General features: G+C 46.9%; 1 protein-coding gene across 3 annotated transcripts in view; it reads left to right on the forward strand.

Annotated features, from left to right (window-relative positions):
• orc1 (origin recognition complex, subunit 1) overlaps positions 1-2,968 on the forward strand; it is a 19,218-nt gene extending 16,250 nt beyond the window's left edge. For all 3 annotated transcript variants that reach the window (XM_036131838.1, XM_036131839.1, XM_036131840.1), the window contains 4 exons: positions 192-311; positions 390-544; positions 661-748; positions 2,628-2,968. In XM_036131838.1, coding sequence (XP_035987731.1) covers positions 192-311; positions 390-544; positions 661-748; positions 2,628-2,822 — 558 coding nt within the window. In that variant the 3' untranslated portion in view covers positions 2,823-2,968. The remainder of the gene's footprint in view (positions 1-191; positions 312-389; positions 545-660; positions 749-2,627) is intronic.
• The last annotated feature ends 339 nt before the right edge of the window (positions 2,969-3,307 follow it).

Genomic DNA, 3,307 nt, shown 5'->3' on the forward strand with positions numbered 1-3,307 from the left:
TTTCTGCCCGGCTGTCGTCCAGCGATGGACTGATGGACGCTCTGATGCTTCCAGCTCTGAAAAAGGCTTTAAGCGATTATAAAGTTTCAACCTATAAATGGAAACTTTTTGTTACGGTTTGGACCCGTTTGGATCCGATTCTGTCTAAAAGTAAAATCTGATTCTGCTCTGACCGGTCCTGGTTCCTCCAGGGTCTGACCCGGATGTCCTTCCAGCCGTACACCTTCAAGCAGCTGCAGCAGATCATCACGTCACGCCTCAACAAGGTGAAGGCCTTCGAGGAGGACGCCGTGCAGCTGGTTTCCAGGAAGGTAAAGCCCCCCCCCCCCCCCCTCTGAACCCGTCCCGCCCTCAGAACCGGGCCGCTCAGCGTCTCTCTGCTCCGACAGGTGGCGGCGCTGTCCGGCGACGCCCGCAGGTGTCTGGACATCTGCCGGCGGGCGACGGAGATCTGCGAGCAGTCAGCGGGGGGGCTGGTGGGGATGGGTCACGTGATGGAGGCGCTGGATGAGATGTTCTCCTCGCCGTACGTCAGCGCCATCAGGTGAGCCTCGCGTTCCCGCCGCCGCCACCGCCGCCGGCGTGCGCTGAGGCAGCCAATCACAGACCGCCGCCGCCATGCGCTGAGGCAGCCAATCACAGACCGCTGTGTGTTTCCAGGAGCGCCTCCACGCAGGAGCAGCTCTTCCTGCGGGCCGTCATCGCAGAGTTTCGGAGGCTGGGATTGGAGGAGGCCACCTTCCAGCAGGTGAGGCGGGAAACGGGTCGGCAGAACCGTTCAGAACCAGCTGGACTTCATGCAGTTAAAGGAAAAATGAGCCGAGCTTCAGTTTCCTTTGCTAGAGTCCAGAAATGCTCCAGGTTCTGAAACCATGGAAATCTTAAAAGGTGTGATTATTTAACTCAAAGCAGAAAAATAAAAGTATTCCCACCTCTGGGAGGAGTAGATAGCCTGGTGGTTAGAGCAGAGTCCTCGGTTAAAATCCCACATATGCTGCCCTGATCCCTGAGCAGATCTCAGATCTCAAGCTGTATGCAAACGAAATTTCGTTCTGTACGCACTCTGTGCATACAAAATGACAAAGTTTGTCTAAGTCTAAGATCTAGAGGCTCTTGCTTTGGTTCTTCTGCTGCCTCCACAAACGGCCAGAACCTTTTTCTGGGTCCACAAACCTGCGGCCCGGCCGACCAAACTGTCTCACTGCAAAAACGGAACTAAAAATAAGTAATAATTTCTTAAAATGAGTGAATGTGTCCTTGATTTGAGCAGGTAAATAAGATGATCTGCTAGTGGAATAAGATTTTTGCACTTAAAACAGGAACAACTCATCTCCATCATCTTATTTCAAGTGGAGTTTATCTAATTATCTTATTTTAGGGGTCAAAACACTAATTCCATTGGCAGATGAGATTATTTAGCTGCTCAAATCTAGGACAAAAACACACATTTTTAGAACATTTTACTTATATTTAGATCTGTTTTTTGCAGTGCTGGACCTTCCTATATGGTTCTGTGTAGAAATGATCCGGTCCTCCAGGGTCTGAGGTTCTATCGTCTAAAGGAGGAAACACACGGGAAAGCAGTAGACATGTCTGGTGCTCAGCTTTTGATTTTAATCAGTCAACAAATGTACTAGAAGCATAAAACACTCATACAACATGTTTTAAAGGCATACTATGCAACATTTTTCAGTTAATTAATGTGCTCCATACCGTTTTAGATTAAATGAGTCATTTCAGGTCGAACAAAGGTTTTCACGGCCACCCTGGTGGTCTGTGGGGGAAATACCGTACTTGCAATTGCAAGAGCTTACGGCCCGCACATACAGAAGTCTCGCTTTACGGCGAGAACTCCATGTGTTTTTGCCCTGCCATTCACTATATGCACGCGCGAAAGCAACAAAGAACCGCGTGTTAACGTCAAATAAACATGCAAGCATATCGAGTTTTATTATTATTATTATTATTATTTTATGTTGGCGAGACGCTACCGCGGTGAGGCGGTGGCGGTAGTGTCTCGCCAACATAAAATAATAATAATAATAATAATAATAATAATAATAATAATAATAATAATAATAATAATAATAATAATAATAATAATAATAATAATAATAATAAAACTGGCGAGGCGGCCGCCTCGCCAAGATAGCGCTGCGGGAAACCCTGATGTTCATACTTTCACTGTGTTAGTCATTGTTTGTACTGCCGTTTTTTCCACTTTTCGTTGCGTTTGCCTGTCTGCTAAGCTCAAAACAACCGCGCCTGGCTTGATGAAGGAACCAGAACAGCTGAGCATCTTTATGACAGTGCACTTTTACTTTCGCCCTCTGGGGGGAGCCTCGCTGGAAAATCAACCCCAGTTGCATAGTATACCTTTAATCCTGAATTAGATTAAAAATCTAATTTCAGATGCATAATGTTCCTTTTTGGCTGGAAATAAACAGGAAATCATCACTCAGACCCACAGAACATTTGTTCTTTTAGCTTTCTGGTTATTTTAACTCAACATGTCAGAGTCTAACACACCAGCAGCTTTAAGGAGCGGTCCAACCCGATCAGAACCACTGATGAGTGAAAGCAGCAGGTTCTCTCCTCCTGACTTTGCCCTGGGTCTGGTCTGGCAGGTGTTGGTGCAGCACCAGGCTCTGTGTCGGGTGGAGGGCCTGCAGCCCGTCAGCGTGTCGGAGAGCCTGGCCGTGTGTCACCGTCTGGGAGCCTGCAGGCTGCTGCTGCTGGAGCCCAGCCGCCTGGGGGTCCTGCTGAGGGTCCGGCTCAACGTGAGCCAGGACGACGTGCTCTTCGCCCTGAAGGCCGACTGAGGAAGAGGAGGAGGCTCGCCGTGAGCACAGATTTAAATCTTTTAGATGTTGTGGGACACTCTGATGTCTCTAAGTTTACTAAACTTTTGCTGCTCTCCATGTATTTTTTCATGCCTATAATCTGTAATAAAACCTTTATAAAAAAAGTTTTGTAGAAATGATTTTTCTTTTAACGTAAATTCAGCCTCTCATGGTTGTTGAGCAATACGTGAAGATTTTTACCTTGGTTTTCTTCACCCTTAAATCTCTAAGCTTTGGCTGAAAGGAGGCGTTTTCTCCCCTGAAACCTTTATGGGGTTTAGAAGCTTGAGGAGTTGAAGGATTTTACCTTTTTTTTAATGACTTTATTAGAAAATAAACAAATTATCAGCAGCAGCTCAACCAGCAGGGCCAAGCGGTTCAGTCTGAGGTCCAGTTTCTGTGCAGAATGGAGTCGTCTGCTGCTTCATCGCCAAGAGCAAGAAATGCACACATGTCCAGCAATA

This window comes from Fundulus heteroclitus, unplaced genomic scaffold (genome assembly GCF_011125445.2).
Source record: "Fundulus heteroclitus isolate FHET01 unplaced genomic scaffold, MU-UCD_Fhet_4.1 scaffold_46, whole genome shotgun sequence".
In the NCBI taxonomy this organism is placed as follows: Eukaryota; Metazoa; Chordata; class Actinopteri; order Cyprinodontiformes; family Fundulidae; genus Fundulus; species Fundulus heteroclitus.